Source organism: Castanea sativa, chromosome 1 (assembly GCF_040712315.1).
Source record: "Castanea sativa cultivar Marrone di Chiusa Pesio chromosome 1, ASM4071231v1".
NCBI lineage: Eukaryota > Viridiplantae > Streptophyta > Magnoliopsida > Fagales > Fagaceae > Castanea > Castanea sativa.
In genome coordinates, this window is record NC_134013.1 from 57,804,064 (window position 1) to 57,826,075 (window position 22,012).

The 22,012-nt window shown below is 32.9% G+C and overlaps 2 protein-coding genes across 2 annotated transcripts; both read left to right on the top strand.

Annotated features, from left to right (window-relative positions):
- The first annotated feature begins 6,102 nt into the window (after positions 1 to 6,102).
- LOC142642334 (sucrose synthase 5-like) lies at positions 6,103 to 11,929 on the top strand. Its single transcript, XM_075816692.1, has 15 exons — positions 6,103 to 6,424; positions 6,540 to 6,694; positions 7,044 to 7,236; positions 7,356 to 7,474; positions 7,549 to 7,765; positions 7,862 to 7,957; positions 8,046 to 8,219; positions 8,401 to 8,517; positions 8,595 to 8,761; positions 9,019 to 9,243; positions 9,357 to 9,923; positions 10,059 to 10,197; positions 10,424 to 10,500; positions 11,564 to 11,593; positions 11,693 to 11,929. Exons 1-15 carry the CDS (start codon positions 6,188 to 6,190, stop codon positions 11,706 to 11,708), a joined length of 2,529 nt encoding a protein of 842 aa, XP_075672807.1. The 5' UTR covers positions 6,103 to 6,187; the 3' UTR covers positions 11,709 to 11,929.
- Positions 11,930 to 13,377: 1,448 nt separating this feature from the next.
- LOC142621668 (ALA-interacting subunit 3-like) lies at positions 13,378 to 16,660 on the top strand. The gene is made up of 8 exons (XM_075794998.1): positions 13,378 to 13,535; positions 14,106 to 14,164; positions 14,326 to 14,400; positions 14,531 to 14,647; positions 14,767 to 14,837; positions 15,007 to 15,307; positions 15,495 to 15,784; positions 16,447 to 16,660. The coding sequence occupies exons 1-8, from the start codon at positions 13,448 to 13,450 to the stop codon at positions 16,505 to 16,507; spliced, it is 1,062 nt and encodes a 353-aa protein (XP_075651113.1). The 5' UTR covers positions 13,378 to 13,447; the 3' UTR covers positions 16,508 to 16,660.
- The last annotated feature ends 5,352 nt before the right edge of the window (positions 16,661 to 22,012 follow it).

The window sequence follows — 22,012 nt, forward strand, 5'->3', positions numbered from 1 at the left end:
ATAATCATAAAATATCTTCTAAAAACAAAAGAACAATAATAAAAAATAATAACATTAATATAACCATATATAATATTTACAATATATTAGCGTATAATATTTATAAAGCATATAATCAATTTTTATACCAACTAAACTATAAAGAAAAATAAACACAAATGTACAATTTATTGTACTAAATAATAATAATAATAATACACATACATATCTTTATTATAAACCAACAAAAATATTATGCAATATATTTTTTCCCAATAATAGATGTAATAATTGATAATAACAAAGTAAAATTGATTATAAAAAGATCACAATAATACAATTTATTACAATTTTTGTGGTCATATACTAATAATAACAATAAATAATATTAAATAATTTGAAAATTAACAAAACACATACATAAATTTAATTAGAGAGTTGAGATACTTACCACAATTGTGATACCAACTGAAAGAGTGAGAATTATAGAGTGATACTTGCAAAAAAAAAAAAAAAACACAATTAGATAATAATAAATAAACACAAAATAACAACAATACTAAAAATGTTTGTAGTCCTAACCATAAAAAATTCACTAATCTAAAATTTGAATAAAAACAACAACAACAACAACAACAATCATAATCATAATCGCATACAAACAATATTAACTACAACAATACATAATATTTTACAATGTATTAGCTTCTAATATTTACAAAGCATTATTTATACAATAATAATAAATCTGCTAATTTCTAAAGCTGTAAGTTTTTTAATAAGCAAAGCAAAAAAATTTACATTAATCCAAAACTTACAATCCTTAGTTGTGCACGCTGAAGCAAAGCAGAAGAGTAACTGAACAATCGGAGGAGATGCAAAGTAGAAGAGTAACTTTGTGAGGAGATTTCAGGAAGGGCACTTGTCTTTTATTAAGAAGAGGTGAAATAAAAAGACAAAAAATAATCTTTTGTTACAGGAGGAGGAATAAAAAGTCAAAAAGAATCTCTAAAGATAGATTTTAGGCGTGATATGGTTTTATTGGGAATGATCAATGGAATCTATTTCAGACAGAAAATAAGAATGGGAAGAAAAGGTAAATTGATTGGTTGATTGACTCATCGCAGGTACTTTTACAATATAAAATGAAAAAACATAACATATACACAAACCATGTCAAAAAAACTACTGAAAGATAAGAATATGTTTACTATATATATATATATATATTTTATTTGGACAATATTTTCGCAACAAATTATAAGTGGCAGGTTGTTATTAGTTGTTATTATTGAGGCCAAAAAGTAATCTTAGCATTAGGCTTAAATTTGAATCAGCAACAACTAACCACCTATGATTTGTTGTAAAAATATTGTAAAAATAAAAATGTTGTGGACGTACTTTTTTTTTTTTTTTTTTTTCATTCTATTTCGGCAATGCCATTGCAAAGAATCTCTGCAAAAATCTCAGTTTTTTTTTTCCTGTTTACAGTGTGCACATAAATCATTTTTTTCTTCTATAACTTTCTTTCATGCATGGACAAGAATCTAAATACTTTTTTAGAATAAGAATCAATGCACTCAGTGTACTTGAATTTGTTTCATATAGTACTTTTACAAAATGAAAGAATATGACATACACACTTTTTTTTTTCCCTTCTATTTCAGCAATGCCATTGCCACAAATCCATTCCCACTTTTTTTTTTCCCTTCTATTTCGGTAATGCCATTGCCACAATTGGTTTTCTCTTCTTCTTTTTTTTTTTTTTTTTTTTTTTTCATTTTTGGCAATGGCATTGCCACAAATCAATTGCACAATTTTTTCTACTCTATTTCGGCAATAGCATTGTCACAATTAGTTTATTTGCTTCGGCCACTCACCTAACACTTCGGGCACTCACTCACTCGGGCAACAGTTTGGGTAGCAGGAATTTCGGTAATGAGATTACCGAAATTCAAAATTTTCTCTCTCCAACTTTTTCTATTTCTCTCCTATACTTTTGTTAGAATTTCGGCAACACCATTGCTGAAATTCACTCTTTTTTCTCAATTCCCTAAATAATTTGGAACAGTACCTATAACGCAAATAAACTCCAAATTCCGCAATATTTAGCCAAAGGACTCCTTATACTTGTATATATTTTCTTAATTAAATTATTATGACCAGTAATTAAGTTAAAATCTTTTTCACAGTTTTTAAAAAGTTCTAATTCATTATATTATTAAATTTTTTATTTAATTTATATATAATTCTTGATTAAGTTGTGCATCATATGGGAATAATACTAATTGTATAAAATATTTGAACTTTTATAATAAGTTGTGGAGCCAATGTTTGGCTGCAAAAAGAGCAAATTTTATAATGTTAGAATATTCATGTGTGAGTAACGCAATTAGTTAAGAAGTGAATTCTCACGTTAGATAATAATAAGAAGAGTAAATGATTAATATAATATCGTTGAGTTATACTCATTGGGCTTAAGTCTTTTGGGTTGAGTGATATTTTTATATGTTATATTAACTATCCAAAGAGTCTTTTTAAAATGTTTTTCTCCCCAATAAATGGTATTAGGGTTGATGGTTAAAGGGCAAATGTTGGGTTCCATTGAGTAAAGCGAAGAAGACTTCCATGCCTCCACCTATTGTTAAGTAAGGATTCTACCGGTGGTGAGTCAAAGCGATTGTGTATTGGTGACTCCCATAGTTGTACAAAGAAAACTCTCATGTTTGCCCCAAGCATAGTTGAGTGAAAGGCACATTTTTGTTGCTAGTGATACATGACACTTGGATTGTCAAGAAAAAAAAGCTTTAGTTCAAGGGGATGACTAACCAAAGTGCCAAAAGTGAGTGACTTGCCACTGAGTAGAATAAGGAAGACTCCCATGCCTCCACCCATGGTTGAGTAAAGGTTCTACCAGTGGTGAGTTAAGGCAAATGTACAAGTGATTCCCATAGTTGTGCAAGTAAAATTACCATGTTTGCCCTAAGCATAGTTGAGTGAAGAGCACACAATTAGTGTAAATGATGTATAACACTTGAATTGTCAAGCAAAAACCTTATATTTAAGGGGGGAGACTAACAAAAGTGTCAAAAGTGAGTGACTTGATAGAAGACTTACGTGTGAAGTGAGAGATTTGTTGGAATATTCACGTATGAGTAATATAGTAGTTAAAGAGTGAAGTTCCACATTGGATACTAATGATAAGAGTGATTGAATAATGTAATATAGTTGAACTCATACCCAAGGAGTCTCTCTCTCTCTCTCTCTCTCTCTCTCTCTCTCTCTCTCTCTCTCTCTCTCTCTATATATATATATATATATATATATATATATGTAAGGACATGTTTTGTTCCCAAAGCCCAAAAGAAAGGTCAGTGGCCTAAAGAGCCAAAATCAATGAATTTGTAGAGGGTGGACTTGAAACTGAACTTTTAATAAGTTAGATGTACAATGATTACGATAGGTGATTGTTATGGTGAAGCATGAAACAAACAGTTTGAACAAGGAAAATCCTCTTCGGCAAAGTTCGAGGAATGTTGTTCTTATATATTTCCCTTTAACTTAACCTAATTACAGTTCTTGAGTGTACAGTTCTCTTTCTACTGATTATCTCATGATCCCCTTGTAATGGGAATCTCCTTCCTCACTTCATCTCAGCCCTTCACATGTAGATCAAATTGCTGGCTTTGATATTTGTCTCATCAGCACATTCCTTAAGTCTTTGTGGGCAGCTGTAAGGCTGGGGGTCACTATTCAGGTATCACATCCACACTAATACGGCCAGCGAATTAGTTGTAGAGCATTCAATGCGGTGGTAGCAACTTTCTTTTCAGATATTTCCCAAATCTCTTTTGTCTTATCACCTCTTGATGTTTATCATTGCCAGAATGATCGTTTGTTGCCCTGTTCTTGACGAAAGGTCGGACGTATGACCTCTACCTTGCTCAGTCGAGGAGGTACTTCTTCTCGGACAACATTTCCAATTCCTCGTGACCAAACTCCTTCCACGAGCCTTTGCTCTATAGACCTCTGTCATTAGTACCCATCCTTAGGCTACTTGAGGTCCTCGGACACGGCCCATGGCCCAACACCTATACCTGGGCCCTTTATCCCTACAATATATATATATATATAGAGAGAGAGAGAGAGAGAGAGAGAGAGGGGTACGTAATTATACTCATATTTTAAGTGCACACACACTATGTACATACATTATATATAATACTTAATACCAAAATGAAATTAATGTGAATATTAAATGGTATTTTAATGTTGTAAAACACATAAAAATATAAAATAATTGCTATATTGTGTTCATTTCTTAAAATTTATTTTATAAATAAAAAAATCGTGTTGTGATTTTTTTTATGATCAAAATTATACTTATAAATATATTGTAACGATTTTTATTTACTGGATAAACCTTAAGTATAACTTATGTTAATTTTTGTTAAATTATAAAATGATTAATGTTGTAACAATTTTAAGTCATATTTGTAACCATTTGTAAAATCTATAACTTTAGAGTTCAACTTAAAACGAATATCAAATTATGAAGTTTATTAAATATTTTTATGTTTTATGACTCATACATTTATTTTTATAAAAATATAAATAAATAAATATTATTTTATAAAAAATTGACCTCTTCACCCTTTTAAAGGAATTTTTTTTTTGGTAATTTTTGTTTTAAAAAACGTTTGCTTCTCTATTAACTATTTTTTAAAATCCTTTTTTTAATAGCTTTTTTTTGAAATTAAAAAACACTAAAATAGAAACCTTTTGTCTTTTACATTTTTCAATTAAGCTTGACATATAAAACATATTTAAAGAAAATGAAAAAGAAAAAAAAAAGAAAAAATTTTGGCAAAAATACAATTTACATATAAAGCTTATCTAATGAAAACATTTTGACAAAAATACAATTTACATCGTCAACTTTGTCCAAAAATATAATTTAAAGTTGGTCACATTAGTCTAATAACTCTACCCCAAAGTCATTTTAGTCTTTTAAGTTTGACTATTGTTAACTTTACCTAAAAATCATTTTAGTCTTATAAGTTGGTAGTTTTGAGTAATTTTTGGGTAAGATTACTAAATTAAAATGACCAATTTCAAACTCTTTGAGAAATCAATAAATTTCAAACTTAAAGGACTAAAATGATTTTTGGGCAAAGTTACAGGAATATAATGAGTCAATGACTAACTTCAAACATAAAAGACCAAAATAATTCTTGGATAACATTAGCAGATATAAATTGTATTCTTGCCAAACATTTAAGAAAATGAAAACATAAAACAAAAACTAACAAAAACCATGAAGTATGGAAGGTGGGGGTTTGGGTGGGGCCGGGTGGTAATTGTCTCCACTCAACCCCCGAGAAGGTACATTATGTATTCGATTCATGAGTCTTCCCCTCGTGTGAGGGTGAACCTCACAAGTGTGGGATCTATTCTCATGTAGGAGGGATGACTTATACATCTGAAACATGATGTATTTTTCCTGATCGCCCTACTCCCCCCTTGTTTATGATTTAATGAAAAAAAATTTGTTAATTCCGTAAGCACAGATTAGAAAGAACTTCTGGTACTATCAAAAAACGAAAGAAGGAATGAACTTTTGGGAATGATACTAATGAAATGAAGATCCAAGAGAATGGGTACATAATGAGCCACTTTGACCCAAGGAAAGAAGTTGACGTGAACCAGTTGAGTTAAAATTCAACATGGAGAATTCCAACCTTGAAGGTTTGCAATGATACAAATATGGTGTTGCCTTAGAAATGACAATTTTTCATGTTCTTTCCTATGTTCACAAACAGCATCAGACATTCACAGACAGAGAAATAAGGAAAGAATGATACCCAGTTCTTTCGTGTGAAAAATAATTTCCATGGTAGCTTTGCTTTTTAACTAGGAATATTCTTCTACAGATACATTCTTTTCTTTTCCTACCCTTTCTTTGTGAAATGTTCTTTCTTTCTTCTTGCACCAATGCACCCTTCTTTTCCAGCTGGAGAAAGTTAAAAAAAAATCCAAAACGTTGACGAAACTCAAAGCAAGCTATCATGATGAACAAGTTAGCCATGCATTAAATACAAAAAAAATCCTAGCTCCATAGACTATAAAAGCAGAATCCTATCCGCTAACCAAGCCAAACTGGTAATTGATTTCCACCATTCAAAACCTTAACAACTTGTCTTCTGAAATGGCTGCAGCTGCAGCAGTCTTAAAGCGTTCTGAGTCAGTAACTGATAGCTTGCCCGAAGCCTTGAAGCAGAGTCGTTACCATATGAAGAAGTGCTTTGCTAAGTATATTGAAAAGGGAAAGAGGATAATGAAACTGGCCCATCTAATGGATGAAATGGAGAAAGCCATTGATGACAAGAATGACAGAGCTCAGGTCCTGGAGGGATTACTTGGTTACATATTGTGTTCTACACAGGTTCTTGTTTTTCTTTGACGTTCACTTTTTTTTTTTTCCCTCTTTGGCTAACATTGTGAAACCAAGATGATAGGCTTGTTGATATCAAAATGCCTTTTTTTATTATTATTATCAGGAAGCGATTGTTTTACCACCTTATATTGCCTTTGCCATAAGACCAAATCCTGGGTTTTGGGAATATGTTAAAGTCAGCGCTGATGATTTATCGGTTGAGGGAATCACCATTACAGATTTCTTGAAATGTAAAGAAATGATCTATGATGAAAATTGGTATGTTTTCTCTCTTCATTTAGCTCTGATTGCTTGCTTCATGTGATTAGCATAGCACCAGCTAAATTTAATTTCCATGTTTCTAAAATACTTACAGATTTCCATGTTTCTTTTAATCATATTCCTAGAATTTTTGGATTTGTTTTCAAAAGTCAAATACAAGTGGAACAGTGCCACAGGGAAAAGAACTTCGCCCATTATTTCAATGAACAAATTGCTAGCTTCTCATGCACTTGACATGTTTTTGATCATCTGTATTACATGTGTATATTTCCTGGCTTATAACCAGCATTGTATCCAAGCTTATAGCTCAAAGGTTGTGTAATAATAACTCTGTTTTATGTTGCAGGGCAAATGATCAAAATGCTTTGGAAGTGGATTTCGCAGCACTGGACTATTCTATGCCTCGCTTAACCCTATCTTCTTCAATTGGAAACGGAGTCACCTTGGTTTCAAAGTTCATAACTTCAACGCTTAGCCAGAAATTGGAGAATTCACAGCCACTTGTGGACTACTTATTATCACTGAATCATCTAGGAGATGTATGGGAAAGACAGCATTCGATCATTTAAAGAAAATATTATCCAAAAACGTTGTTGAATTTGCCATTGTAACATATATTAAATGGTTCTGAATACTTATGGTGATTTTAAATTTGCAGAATCTTATGATAAATAGCACCATTGATACTGCTTTGAAGCTTCAGATGGCACTGATAGTAGCTGAGGTGTACCTATCAGCACTTCCCAAGGACGCTCCGTATTCAGATTTTGAGCTAAGGTGATCTATCTAATACTAAATTTTGTTATCAGATCCTGAAGAATTGTTATCTGATAAATCAAATTACTTTACAGGTTTAAGCAGTGGGGCTTTGAGAGAGGGTGGGGAGATACTGCACAAAGAGTAAAGGAGACAATGAGAACACTCTCAGAAGTACTCCAAGCACCCGATCCAATTAATATGGAGAAGTTATTTAGCAGGCTTCCTACAATATTCAATGTTGTAATTTTCTCTCCTCATGGCTACTTTGGTCAAGCAGATGTTCTAGGTTTGCCAGACACTGGTGGGCAGGTACAAGTTTTTTATTTGGCCTTAAAAATCAGTCTGCCTGCAGTAATTAACACTGATTAGTAAGCTGACATTGCTCTTCCCCTATACTTTAAACAGGTGGTTTACATTTTGGATCAAGTAAAAGCTCTTGAAGAAGAATTGCTCCTTAGAATTAAGCAACAAGGGCTAAATGCGAAGCCTCAAATTGTTGTGGTGAGTTTCATAAGGAGCCAGGAATGATATCTCAATTATAGCAGTTTTCTTTGAAAGCATCATGTAATCATGCTATTGATGATGACAGGTCACACGACTCATACCAGATGCTCGGGGAACAAAGTGTGACCAAGAGATAGAAGCAATCAATGGCACCAAGCACTCCAACATTCTTAGGGTGCCTTTTCAGACAGAGAATGGAGTCCTCCGTCGATGGGTTTCTCGTTTTGACATTTATCCCTATCTTGAGAAGTTCAGTCAGGTATGTATTCCATCTATCTTTGAAAACATGATTTAAAATTTCCTATAATGGCATTTTTAGTGGGATTTAGTTCCTATCAATTTAAAAAAAAAATTAAACTATTACTTGTCCCAAAAGTTTAAACTAATAATAAATGGTAGATTTAATCAATTAACCATTTCTAACACTTTTATATCAACAGGATGCTACAATCAAAATCGTTGATCACTTGGAAGGGAAGCCAGATCTTATCATTGGAAATTATACTGATGGGAATTTGGTGGCAACACTCATGGCTAATAAACTTGGGGTCACTCAGGTGTCTTTTCTTCATCAGTTTATTCAGCTATAAAGTTTCTCTGTTATATTTACTAACCTAGTGTGCTTAAAAACCAGGGAACTATTGCGCACGCATTAGAGAAGACTAAGTATGAAGATTCAGACATCAAATGGAAGGAATTAGATCCCAAGTATCATTTCTCATGCCAATTCATTGCTGATACAATTGCAATGAATGCAACAGATTTCATCATAGCCAGCACATACCAGGAGATTGCAGGAAGGTTAGAGAATTACAAACAAAACTATATATATTTAATAGAACTGGAAGTAATATAACAGACTTGTCAAAGAATTAGAATGATATAAGAGAACAAGTTTTCAGAATGATGTCAGATAAAAATTTTCAGATTTTTTTATAGCAAAATTCAATATGGATAGAATATAACTAGTAATAAATTCACATACAAAAAAAGGAAAGAATTATTTGATGTATAAGTGCAATTAAGTTTGTTTCATATGAATTCGATTGTTCTTGCAGCAAAGAAAGACCTGGACAGTATGAAAGCCATACTGCATTTACACTCCCGGGGCTTTGCAGAGTAGTTTCAGGCATCAACGTATTTGATCCAAAGTTCAACATTGCTGCACCAGGGGCTGATCAGTCCATCTATTTCCCTTACATTGAGAGACAAAAGCGACTCACATCATTTCATCCTGCCATTGAAGAATTACTGTATAGTAAAGATGATAACAATGAACACATGTAAGTTTTGGAGCCTCAAAACATGCATGTACTTCTTTTACTGCTATTACTGTATGGATCATAAAATTTGTTGAAATTGGCTAACGTCTTCTATGAACTTTATTCGAAAACAGTGGATATCTAGCAGACAAGAAGAAACCTATCATCTTCTCGATGGCAAGGCTCGATGTGGTGAAGAACATTACTGGATTAACTGAGTGGTATGCGAAAAACAAGAGGCTGAGAAATCTGGTTAACCTTGTTGTGGTTGGGGGCTTCTTCGATCCTTCCAAATCAAAGGATAGAGAAGAAATTTCTGAAATTAAGAAAATGCATGCATTGATAGAAAAATACCAACTTAAGGGTCAGATAAGATGGATTGCAGCACAAACTGATAGGAAACGCAATGGAGAACTATACCGCTGCATTGCTGACACAAAGGGAGCTTTTGTGCAGCCTGCTCTGTATGAAGCATTTGGTCTAACTGTCATTGAAGCAATGAACTGTGGATTACCCACCTTTGCAACCAATCAAGGTGGCCCAGCTGAAATCATTGTTGATGGGGTCTCAGGTTTTCATATTGATCCCAACAATGGGGATGAATCAAGTAAAAAAATTGCAGATTTCTTTGATAAGTGCAAGTTGGATGCCACATACTGGACCAAGTTCTCAACAGCTGGTTTGCAACGTATAAATGAATGGTAATCACAAAACTGAGTATTTCATAGCTTTCCAACTTCAGACTATTTTCATTGATTAGGCCTCACTTTTATCAGTTTGTGAGGATTCATTACTTATATCATTTGAAATTTGAATTATTTTTTCTCTCTTTGTAGCTACACCTGGAAGATATACGCAAACAAGGTGCTGAATATGGGGAACATTTATAGTTTCTGGAGACAGCTGAACAAGGAGAAGAAACAGGCAAAGCAAAGATACATTCAATTGTTATATAATCTCCAATTCAAAAGCTTGGTATGTTACTACACTTCTAACCTATAATATTGCGTAAATATTAATTGTCACGATTGATACAAGTTTCAAGATCACTAATTGTTATTGCACATTCTGAGTTACACACTGCCACGAACGCTTTAAACACGATTTCAATTGTATGTCTCCCATATAGTGTGTAACTATCACAACTCTTTCAGGATATGGGTTGCTATTATTTCTCACATCATGTCATTAATTGTTACAGGCACAGAACGTACCTATCCCAAGTGATGTAGCTCCACCAGCGCCAAAACCAGATGTCAAGCCGCAGCCCTCAAAAAGGCATGTTACTGGACCAAAAATATAGAGGGACCTTTGTTAATAATTACTTGATGTTATAAGAATTCTAAAATACTACTATACTAAAACAAATTCATGTTCTTTTTTATTACTGAACAAAATTATATTGAATGGAAGGTGGATCATCTTCCTCAATAAGATTAATGCATAGTCTATATTATATGAATGAGAAGATTGTTATAATTATAATTTTTTTAGAATAAGATTGTTATAATTATGGGGTGCCAGAACAGTGTTCAGCTACTTTTTACGACTCAAAGCATGTAAAATGGGAATCCTTGATAAATTATTGGAACCATATTTAAAATAAAAAAACCTCGAGTAATGAAGTGTTTGGAGCTCTTTAATAACAAAACTAAACCTTGACCACATGGAAACTGAAATTAGTCTCGAAGTTATACCAATTTTCTTCCAATTTCACATATTTCTTCATTATTCATTGTGTCATTTTGCTTATTAAGTTAGACAATGAACTTTCTTAAAAACCACCTGTAAAAGAGAAATATTAAGAACACTACAAATGTTATTAAAAAAACTTTATAAATTGATGGAAAAATGCTAAAGTCACAAATTGATGTATAACCAATCACTAAAAATATAATTCAACATTTATTTATTATGTAATACTAATTACATTCATTGTTAAGCCACTTTGTAAGTCTTTTATAATAAATAAAAACAATTGTAACCCTTCAACACTTCCCTTTTTAAAAAGGAATCTTTTGCTTATAATTTCACAAACCCAGAAAACAACGAAAAATAAAGTTATCAAATACGGAATGATGTTTTTCTACTTTTATTTATCGGTTTATATAAATTAAAAACCATTGAAATAAACCATTTTAAAAGTTAGTTCTTTTATGAAAACACAATCAAGCAGAACTAATTCATAGATATAGAGTTTTATAACATATTTTGCATATATTGCTGATAACACATCTAATTTTCTTTCTCTTTTATTTGTTTCAGATAATATTTATTCTTTCTACAAAATAAAATGTTTACTTTTCACTCAATATAAAATACAAAATTTTGTTTTGTGCAGCACAAAACGCTCTCAATCTCGACTACAAAGGTAAGGCTTCTCCCTTATTGACTCATTGGCATTGCTATGGATTATTTTGCACGTTAGCCACCTAACAATTTACTCAAACCAATTTAACTGACTTTTCAGGTTGTTTGGATCTTAAATTGCACCTCAAGCCTTCAGACATTGGTGTTGCATGCAATTACAGTGTTGTGTCTTCATAAATTTCCATTTCTTTTTAACATTTGTAATTAAAATTATTGTGTAATGATTGAGAATTGGAGAACTGGGTTTTATGATATAAACCAGTTCTAAGTGTGTATGAACCAGATTTTCTAAGTGTGATTCTTTTAATTTTTATAAAACATTCTATTACTTTTTTTTTCTTCTGTTGAGATCAATTTCTTGTTGTTGATGTTTTACACGGTTATTGTTGATGGCTTAATTTGGTAAAAATAAGTGTCAGATTCCTGTTAATCCTAAGGATTCACACATATTGTGTGAGAGATCTTGTAAAAACTGTCTCCTAAGATTTTATTTTAACTAAATGATTTTATATGTATAACTATCATTTGTAATGGGGTATGTCAGATTCCTTTTTTTTTTTTTAAGTATTATTAATTTAATTTATATATACACACATATATGTATTAAAAGAATTCATTATTCTTACTTTTTAATATGCAAATTACTAATTAAATTTTAAATAAGTTTTCCTAATGTCTACATTTCAATTGAAAATATGACTAATTCACTTAGATTGCTTTTTTAATATGATCGATATTAATTATAATTTTAAAATTTTTAATTTGAAAAACCATATTTCAGTTGTATTATTTCATTATGTTATAACTCTTTTTTTTCTTGGTGAGATTTTATATATAAGTTTTATCTTATATTCTTAATAACAAATTTATTAAGAGATCTTATGTGAGGTTCAATTCAACTTCTCTATTCTTCTCTCATTTTTTTTTTCCTTCAAGTTTTTCATATCGAGAATGACATTTCTAATATAGATTTATAATTTTTTTATAAAAAATTAACAAATAAAAGAAAAATATCTACAATTGAAATAATATTGACAAATCTATGGCGGCAAAGAGATATAAAAAATTGAAATTTTGTCCTTATAGTAAATTTTAAAGACATAGGGCCCAGGCAGTATCTAAGAGCCCACTGAATATTCATGTCGGTCCTTACCTTGCTGCTTTTTGTGAATATTTTTGTACAACCAATTTTTTTTTTTTTAATTTATAAAAGTTTAAAACTTCGTTTTTGTAGGTACAACAAAAAAAAAGAATAGAAAAAAAAAAAAAGGCCATAGTGTGGGTCGCATGTCACGTGACGTGATCCATTCCAAACGGTCTATCCACACTTCCACAGGGAAAGTGAGTAAAAGGACCGGTAGTTCCGCTTGTGCATTGTGCTAAAGTGCAACCAACAAACAAACAAACAAACTACTCTTTTGCTGATTTGCGGTTCTCCTTTCCTCCCTCTCTTCCCAAACCGTTTTTCACACCCAACTCTAATATCATCACAACTTTGATGCGGTAAATTATGAGCAGTTATAAAAAAAAAAAAAAAAGGTGAATTTATATGAAAGTAATACGAAAAGATTGCACTCGACCACGTAAAATAATTATAAAAAAAGTTGTAATAATAATCGTAGTTCTAGAACTAATCAACCCAACTCAACCTAATTTTTCTCTTTTCATTTTTAAAATATTTTTTTTCTTTTTGTAATTTTTATCAAACATAGAAAAAAAATTACATTATCACCCACCCTTACCTAAACAGAAAGTCTCTTCTTAAAATTTAACCCAAAAAACAGTGTAGCGATTTATATCATATTAATATTGTTTTCCTACACCGTTTGGTGTGGGGGGGTTTGTGTGTGTGGAGATGTCTAGCAGAGGAGCAGCCAGCAGCTCTGGGGGCCCCCAACTTGGGACTTCAGAATCATCCAAGAGGATTTCCAAGAAACCCAAATGTCTGTATTTCCTTTTCTTTTCTTGTCCTTTCTTTTTTTCCATTGTTAGAAATGCAATGCATCTTGATCTTCATTACATTACACATTGTGATTTCTGAGTATTCCTATCCTATCTATGCCCGCAATGCCGTTCGTTTTTACCCATGTTTTTCTCTATTCTAATTTCTACACATTTTGTTTTTGGAGTAATGTAATGTAATCTAGAATTTGATGAGCCATTTATCTTGATGGGTTTTTGTTGTTTGATCAAAAAGGTTTTGTCTTTGCCATTGAAATCTCAAGGACCCAGATGTTGGACTCTGAACAATATTTTCTAAGATTGGGTTTTAAACCTTAAAGTTTGATTTTTTCGTAAGAGATCAAAGTAAAATAGGGTTTTAATCTATGTACACAACAAAATTTCATAACATTCTTACAACAACCTTGTATTGAGTTGTTGTGAAATGTTGTAAGATTTTATGATGGCTGTAGAAGAACTCTTTTTGATTTGCTAATCTTCTGTCAGGAAATTGTTTTTTATTTTAAATTTATATAATTAAATGATTGATAGTATTGTTTTGTTTACTGCAGATTCTAGGTTCACACAGCAAGAGCTTCCTGCTTGCAAACCAATTTTAACACCAGGATGGGTATAGCTGAACAAATATATCTCTTTAATCTTTATTTATTTATTGATTTATTCAATTTTACATTGCTAGAGCTTTTTGTTTCACATATGTTTCTTTTGCAATTGCTCATTTTCTTTCCATTCATCAGCTACTTATTTATATGTTACAAATTTGGTTTTCAGGTCATTGCGACTTTCATCGCGGTTGGCATTATCTTCATACCGATAGGCCTTGCTTCTTTATTTGCATCACAACGTGTAAGATATTTCTAATCCTTTTTTTTTTGTTTATTCATTATTTTGCATCAAAATCTAGTAGTGTCAGCAATAGCAATGGGACTGATTTGAGCTTTGAGCATGAGGAAACTACGCTTTCTTTGTCTTGCAGGTTGTGGAGATTGTGCACCGCTACGATGAAGAATGTGTTCCTCCTATTTTTAGCGGCAATCAGCTTGCCTATATTCAAAGTAGTATAACTAACAAGACGTGTACTAAGAATTTCACTGTTAGTTTTCATTTCCTTCACCACTCATGTGTTTGATATAGCTTACGCTTTGGTTTTGCTTTACACATTATGCCTTATTATCAACTTCTAAATGTGTGCATTATTTGGATGTTGTGCAGGTTCCAAAGCGAATGAAAGGTCCCGTCTATGTCTATTATCAGCTTGATAACTTCTATCAGAATCATCGTCGGTATGTTAAAATCACTGAGAAAATATATTATTTATTTTATCCAGTTAATGCGCTTGGAGGTATTATAGGAATTAAATCTTTAAACATCTTGCACTCATAATTAACTGTTTATTATTTCTTTTTCTGAAATAATTTGGACCTTATCTTGCATGTGAATTACTGTTTCCAGATATGTTAAGAGTAGAAGTGATAAACAATTGCGGAGCAAAGCAGGCGAACTTGATACAAGTACCTGTAAACCTGAAGCTACAACAGGAAATAACTCTCCAATTGTTCCTTGTGGCCTTATTGCTTGGAGTTTGTTTAATGACACATATGGGTTCTCAATGAAAAACAAGGTGCTAGATGTCAGCAAAAAGAACATAGCTTGGAAAAGTGACCAAGAGCATAAATTTGGCTCTGATGTCTATCCAAAAAATTTTCAGAGTGGAGGCTTGATTGGGGGTGCCAAACTAAATGCGAGCATACCTGTAATACATCTTCATCTTCTTCCTAGCTTGTTGCATCTTTTCATATCCCCACCCCCAAATATATATATATTTTTTTTCCCTTTTTCGTTATCCCTTTTTCCTGGTTATGTCCTTGTTCTCTTATTTTGTATTATATTCTTTTATTTGCAAAAGAAGATATAATTTTGATTGGCTCTGCATGTAACAGTTGAGTGAACAAGAGGATCTTATTGTTTGGATGCGAACTGCGGCACTGCCAACTTTTAGAAAACTATATGGGAAGATAGAGACAGACCTTGAAGCTAATGATGAAATAACAGTAGTTATACAGAACAACTACAACACCTATAGTTTTGGTGGCAGGAAGAGGCTGGTTCTTTCAACCACAAGCTGGATTGGCGGCAAAAATGATTTTCTAGGAATAGCATATCTTACTGTTGGTGGATTCTGCATGTTCTTGGCTATTGGCTTCATACTTCTCTATGTGATCAAGCCAAGGTGAGGGGATGGTTCAAAAATTTTATTAGTCACTATGCTCAGCAGAAACTAGTTCCTGTTTTTGTTAAAGAACTTTCTGATTTATTTTTGTATAATGGAGAATATATGGTAGCTTTACTGCAGTTTAAATTTTTTTAGGCTAATAGCAGCATGTTTAAATACCAAGTCCTCCCAAATTTTAGACGTCCATCAATGTTGATAAGCTTCTGGTATTTATCATCAACCCATATTAGTACTTGTACCTCCTTGTGTACTTTTCCGGATTTTGGGGGATGGCATGCACAAATTTTGTGGAATCGTCCTTCTTACTCAATTTCTTCAAAGGTGATACCACCCAGATCTAGGTTCCAACACCTGAAGGGTCCCACAAACAAGATGCAAGTCTAAAACTTAAGCTGGTTCTTGTAAGGTGTCAATCCTGTCATTTTATTGGTCTTGTTGAAAACAGGCACTTACTCTGTGTGATTCATAGCCTAGTCAATGTTGAACTTGTAGCTTTATCTGCCTTGGTGTGTTCCACTATTTCTTCTTTTACATTTATAAAGAAAATCAAATTTGATGCCACCCTGATTCATACATTGATGATTAGAATGGCTCCTTGAATTGTAAAGTGTAGGTCATTTGTTAAGTTGAGTCTGAATTTGTAATTGCTTTTTATGCAGGCCTCTCGGGGACCCAGCGTTCTTGTCTTGGAACAGAAACCCATCAGGAATAATGAATTAGGCTTAACTTTTGAAGATATGCTCTATCCCTCATGTGCAAATGTTTTACTATTAATGTTCTTGCAAGGCTGAGCCTAATTTATGTTTGCAACATTCTAATTTGAGTGTATAGAAAGCTCTGCTGTTATCAATATTTATCTTTTTTAGTTAGCAATGGCACTGTTTTAATTTGGTGATAGGATCAGTTTTGTTATAATATTTTTCATCTTACTTTATACTTTGTTTTCTCCAAAGCAAGTGGGATTACAGGTTTAAATTCACTTCCCTTTGGGTTGCCGCAATGGGCATAGTTTGTGGACTATTGTGTGCATTCATGTTAATTAGTCTCAACTCAAATGGATTGCAAATATCCTAATGTAATTGAAAGAAAAGAAAGCAAAGTTGGACTGAACCTTTTTTATGGATTTCTGGCCTAAATTATTAGTGTAATTTCTGTTGCATGGAATTACTGTTCATCTTCCATGTTTTTTGTAGGTATATTTGTGGTTTCTGTTTACCAATTATGGATAGTTAGTGGATTAAACACTACCCTGTTAGTCCCATCAAGTTCTCTCAACCTAGGACCAATTAGACTCTGGTGGTCTAACTAAGTTTGTTATGAAGATTTTAATGCATCATGGGACTTCAACCTGCCTTATATTGTAGGCTTTTTTTTTCCCTAGTTCAACTGGTAAAATATATAGGAAAGGAGTTTCACCTAATTTATCTTCAAAAAATGCTAAAAGAATTTCAAAATTTACTACAAAATCTTACAAACTGATGTGATAAAATATTAATTTAACATGTTAGATTGTAAGACTCATGTAGTAAAATTTAAAATATCCCTAGTATCACTCTTATCTTCAAAAAGGATATCTTATGGTTTTTAGGTGCTATTTTTCTATATGATGGTGAATGTTAGTCATTAATCAATTGTGTGCTTTTGGAATTCTGTTTTATTAAAACGTAGTGTCTGATCTATGTAGAGATCACTAGAGCATCTTATGTAGTTCCTACTCTAGAATTTTGTTACTAGCTTTCAACTCTTGCATTTATCAATTGCTTAGCAGCATGCCACAATATGCAATGGACAAAGTTTATATACAAACTGGTTTGGCGCAAATTCCTCCAAACTAGTCAGGTGTCAATATTATAAAGTGACACATGTCCTGAACATGTGAGATGCACATGACCAATTTAACTTTGTTAACATTGTTTGCCTTACTAAACCCACTTTTACTTTTTTGTTGGTGCCATCCCTCCCACCCTCTTCACCCATTCTTTGTCCTTTGTTCCCATCATCCACTCTCTTCTCTAGCAAAATCTCTCTCATACATTAAATTTAGACATGAAACAATTCTTTCCTTAAGAAACATAGGAAAGAATTCTTTAAGAGAGAAATGTAAAATGTTTCAAAATTGTCTTAGGCATGGGAGTCCAAGCACCCCTAAAAATTCATTGCAATATGCCAATATGGGAAAGAATTCTGCAGTGAGAAATGTTTCATAATTTGTCTCTAAGAGAGTTTAATGAGTATTTTGTCTAGTTTGCATGATTCTTGTGAATTAGTTTCATAGCCTCTCAAGATCGATCTTAGGCAGGGGGTCCCAGCCCCATGAGCAAGCCAGGATCAAGAATACAAAGATTAAAGGAATTTACTGGATTGGTTGATGATAGTCCAAGAGATTATGATAGAAAAGAAGGAAAATATAGGAAGACAGTAATTAACAAATAATATATATTTTTTATATTTGGTTTTCACAACCAACAAACAATACGTCAATAACAAAGATTTTTTTAAAAAAAAGAAAAGTTGGTTTAAGTGGGCCCCATTAAGTTGATTGGTAGGGACATGACATGAAGGCCTTGAACCAATTTTAAGTTTGGAAAATGATTTCCCTCCTTCAGAGCATCACTTGCAACCTAGTATACCCAAGGGATCTCAACTGAACAAATAAGTCCAAATCCAAAGCTTTCTAAAGCAAGATCCATCATTTTTTATAAGTCGGTTTAAGCATTCACAGTAAAGAACCTAAAAATTAGAGTCTTTACTTTATCTATTTTAACAACTTATTTTTATAATACACCCAGCATCAAAATATCTATATTTTTTCCCACTTCATTTAAATATTATATTTTTATTCTTTCTTTATATCTCTTTCTCTCTCTACATCTCCTTCTCTCTCTTCTTTGAAGCAACCAACTGATAAACTCAACTCTCTTTCTTTTCTACCCAGTACCCAGCAAACCCACACCGTCAGCCACCGCCTCTGGAAAAAAAAAACCAGCAACCCCCCAACCACAACCCACTAACCAGTGACCCACTCAACAACCACAACTCCAACCACCAAAATCACAATCAAATCACAAATCCAAACCCACAACTGCATCACCACCACCACCTGGGAAAAGAAAAAGAAAAAGAAAAAGAAAAAGAAAAACACAATTCACCGTTGAAATCAAAAACCTACCGCAAACCCATTAAAATTTACACAACCACCGCGACCCACGATGCACAACCAGCGCTACAACTTCGACAAACCCATAACCACACAGCCCAACAAACCCAAAAATCTCAACCACACAAACCCATACTGGCAGCGGCGACGATGACAAACCCAATCTAGCCACCACGAGTGACAACCACCACCACACCCAAACAGAGGATTTTAATGAAGTGATGCAGAGAGGATTCTTTGCTGTGAGTGTGTTTTTAGCGTTTGGGTTGCTAAAATGCAACCTTATTGTGAATGCTTTAGTAGAACTTAAAATCTGTAAATGATGTCTTCTTGGGCCAACACTCTCATGGTTGTGAGGCTAAGTCCAATATAGGTAAGGTGATACCTATCATGCAAATAAAAAAATAATTTGTTGAGCCTATGAAAGATGGTGTCTTTCACATCTCAGAGGGGAAATCTTCAAAGGGTCATTGACAAGAGAATACATTAGTTGCATATATCTTTGGATAGGCCTCTCCCTATGCGCTTGGTAAAACATTGGGAAGCTAAAAAATGGCAGTATGCCATAGAAGATTTCATTTTGCTAGGCAATGACTTCTAACTATTCTTTTTTTTCTTTTCTTTTTTTTGGAGGACTTCTAACTATTCAAATGCACTAATGACTCTACTTGCAATTGCATTAGTATTTTAAATGAAGGATCTTTCTGTGTTCTAGGAAAGTTAATGGTCCTCAAGAATTGGAACCCTGGAATGGTATTCAGTCAATGCAATTCAAGATGATATTAGTGAGGTCCTTCATTTCAATCTTCTCCAGCTTCAAATAGTGATGTAGCTAAAGAAGAAAATAAGAGAAGTTTCATTAATAAAAATTCATCAACTAAAGATGGGAAGAGAAAATGGGTTCAAAATGTCTCCAATATCATTACGAAACCTCCTTAGAGCATCCACATCAGTTCTTTCATTTTACACATTCATTTTAACACTAAAAACCTACTTTTTCAATTTTACACATTCACTTTTACAAAACACCCACATCAGTTCATCTATTCTACCCCCTCTTTTAATTAAATAATCAATTTTCTCAAATATTTTATTATTTCCCTCAACCACCCCCCTTTAATACGTGCGGGCTCTCTCTCTCCACACATTTTTTTTTTTTTCTCTCTCTCTCTCTCTCTCTCTCTCTCTCTCTCTGTACCCACTCTCTACCCATCTCTCTCGATCATGATCAGATCCGACCAACGACAGGGTAGCTTCGACACCGCGACCCATGATCCACCACTCTGGCCCAGACGGCGGCGCGACAGATGGAGGAGCGCAGGGCCGATTGGGGGTACTCGAAGCCCGTGGTGGCGTTCGTGGTGGTCTCGGTCTCTCCCTAGCTCCGATCCACAAGCACCGATCAAATCCGAGATCTCCCTAGCTCCGATCAGGCAAGACCCATCTTGGTCAGACCCATCCAAGATCTCCCTAGCTCCAATCTGTCTCTATGTTTTTTTTTTTTTTTGAGCAAGTGTATCTTGTTGATTTGTCTGAGTGGATGTGTTTGTGTGTGGGTGTGTTTGTGTGTATCTGATGAGGAGAGAACTGAGTTTGTTGAGCACGGACAAGAGAGAGAAAAAAAAGGAGCGAACGAGAAACAATAAAATATTGTATGAACGAGCTACAGTAACCGTGTATATTTACATGGTTACTGTAGCTCGTGGATGGATTTACAAGATTTTACACATTATTACACCCATTGATGTGGGTGTTTTTTTGCTCAAAATGTGTAAAATTGGTAGTTTTTTTTATTTTAGAAGCTTTTATATGAACTGGTGTGAATGCTCTTAGAAGCTATAAATTTCTAAATTTACAAAACCTCTTACAAACTATAATGTTCTAATTTTACCTTTATTGCAAGTGATTAATCAACATTTGTTTGTAAAGCTTGGTTTTTTTTCAACCCTTATGGTCCGTTTGGTTGGGGGTGAAACATGAAAGATAGAAATTAGGGTAGAGAAAAGTGGAGAGAAAACTGATTTTATGGGTATTTGGTTGGAGAGAGGGGGATGAAAAATTGGTAGGGCCCAAGTGTTTTCTCCCTTGACCCACCAAAATTCTATTTGCCCAATTTGAGGAGAAAATAGAGGAAAGAGGATTAGTTGCAATCAATAACTAAACTACCCCCTCCTCTTGCATGAACATGCTAGTTGCTTTTTTTTTGGTTTAACTAGTTGTGAATTTTTTTTTTCTGGGCAAGATTTTGCATTTTTAATAAATTTGGGTGATTGCCTTTTTTTTTTTGTGGTTGTTTGTCATTTTTTTTTAATTGGGCATCATTTCTTAACAATGTTATATGAGTAAATTTATACAAACTTATTTTTTCTCTCTCTCCACTTATCCACGTCCAACCAAACGCAAATTAGAGAAACTAAAATGTTTTAAACCAAACAGTCAAGTAGTAAGGGTTCTTGCTTCCCCATTTGGAATGGTAATTTCTATGCATTAGGATCACATATCATTAATGCTTGTTCTACGCTTTTGATGTATCTCTTTAGTTTTTTTTTAAAATAAATTTATTATAAAAATGATTTTTTTTTGAGGGGACAAGATGACCCCTGCCTTGACAATTTGCCATCTTGTTGTCATCCTTACTTTTATAAGTTTACATTTCAATTTTCTTTTTAAAGAGTAGATCATGTAGGGAAAAAACAATAAAATTTCTTTTCAAACTAGTTTGAAGAGTTTCTCTCCAAATATATATATATATATATATATATATATATATATTTTTTTTTTTGTAAAATTTGAAAATCTAGCCGTTGTATTTTATGTTTCTTATATTTTTAACATGCATATCAAATTTCATTCAAAAGGGATGTTATTTACTATTCAATCAATAAACTTATTTTTTATACACAATTTTATATTACAAAAATTTGAAATATTAACATTTGTTTGATGACATAGCAATTGATTTTTGATTTTCTTAAAATTTTGCAAGCATAAAAAATATAATAAGAATATAAAATTTAACGGTTAGATTTTCAAAATTTACACTCATTCCAATTTTCATTTTAATGAGT